General features: G+C 61.7%; 1 protein-coding gene across 1 annotated transcript in view; it reads left to right on the top strand.

Moving 5' to 3' along the window:
- AANAT (aralkylamine N-acetyltransferase) overlaps positions 1 to 933 on the top strand; it is a gene marked incomplete at its 5' end in the record, with an annotated part of 993 nt that extends 60 nt beyond the window's left edge. The window contains 2 exon segments of the mRNA XM_010083882.1: positions 1 to 82; positions 628 to 933. The exon segment at positions 1 to 82 is cut by the window's left edge and continues 16 nt beyond it. Coding sequence (XP_010082184.1) covers positions 1 to 82; positions 628 to 933 — 388 coding nt within the window.
- Between the last annotated feature and the right edge of the window lie 353 nt (positions 934 to 1286).

The following is a 1286-nucleotide window of genomic DNA, read 5'->3' on the forward strand; positions in this document are numbered from 1 at the left end:
CCTCTCCCTTGGCTCGTTTGAGGAAGGGAGGCTGGTGGCATTCATCATTGGCTCCCTCTGGGACCAGGACAGGCTCAGCCAGGTAGGACCCAGACCCAGTTCTCCCAGGCTCGTGTCCTGGGAGAGGCACCGCTGGAGCCTGGGGACCAGGAGAAGGTCCCCAGGACCCTGAGGGTACTCACTGAGTCTTCTCCCAAGACTAATCGCTGCAGGGCTGCTTTGGTGGAAAGGAACTTTGTCATTAACTAATTTAACTGATGCTGGTAAAAAAAAAAAAAAAAAAAAGCTAAGTAATTTCCCACAACGTTCGTTTTAAAATTAAAAAGACTCCAAGGATGATGGATTGCCCCATCCCTGGAGGGGTTCAAGGCCAGGCTGGATGAGGCTTTGAGCAACCTGGGCTGGTGGGAGGTGTCCCTGCCCATGGCAGGGGGTGGGACTGGATGGGCTTTAAGGTCCCTTCCAACCCAAACCACTCTGTGATTCTATGGGGAAGGTGAAGGGGGATGGCACCGGGACCCTTCTCCCTTTAGGGGAGGACGTGGACCCTGCTTCACTGGGGTGGGGAACAAAAATGTGCAAGATGGGACCCCCCCGGTCCTGCTAACCCCCTCTCCCCCCTTGCAGGCGGCGCTGCCCCTGCACAAGCCGCGGGGCACAGCGGTGCACATCCACGTGCTGGCCGTGCACCGCACCTTCCGGCAGCAGGGCAAGGGCTCCATCCTCATGTGGCGCTACCTGCAGTACCTGCGGTGCCTGCCCTTCGTCCGCCGAGCCCTGCTCATGTGCGAAGATTTCCTCGTGCCCTTCTACCAGAAGTGCGGTTTCGAGGCGCTGGGTCCCTGCGAGGTGACGGTGGGGGAGCTGGCCTTCGTCGAGATGCAGCATCCTGTGCGGGGACATGCCTTCATGCGTAGGAACAGCGGCTGCTGAGCCCCCTCCGGTCCAGCCCTGCCGGGTGGGGGTACTGGAGAGAGGCTGGCGGGGAGAATAAGACCTGCGACCCCTCTTCATCCCCACCATGGCTGTGCATCTTCCCTGGCTAAGCTGCTCCCTCCACCATCTGCCTTCCAGCCAGGAGAGCAGCCCAGTCCCACCCCACCCCGCAGGGCTGGGGACCCAAATCCCCCTCCTGGCCCCACAGGGAGCACCGAGCCCCCAGTCTGGGCTTTGGCTGGGGCTGTACCAGGATGCCTGGGGGGGCTGCGGGGCCACGTCCCCCTGGGAGGGAAAGGCATGGCCCTGGAGCAGCTGGGGGGGCTCTGCTGGTTTAAGGGCACTCCCAG

Source organism: Pterocles gutturalis, unplaced genomic scaffold (genome assembly GCF_000699245.1).
Source record: "Pterocles gutturalis isolate BGI_N339 unplaced genomic scaffold, ASM69924v1 scaffold14165, whole genome shotgun sequence".
Classification (NCBI taxonomy): Eukaryota; Metazoa; Chordata; class Aves; order Pterocliformes; family Pteroclidae; genus Pterocles; species Pterocles gutturalis.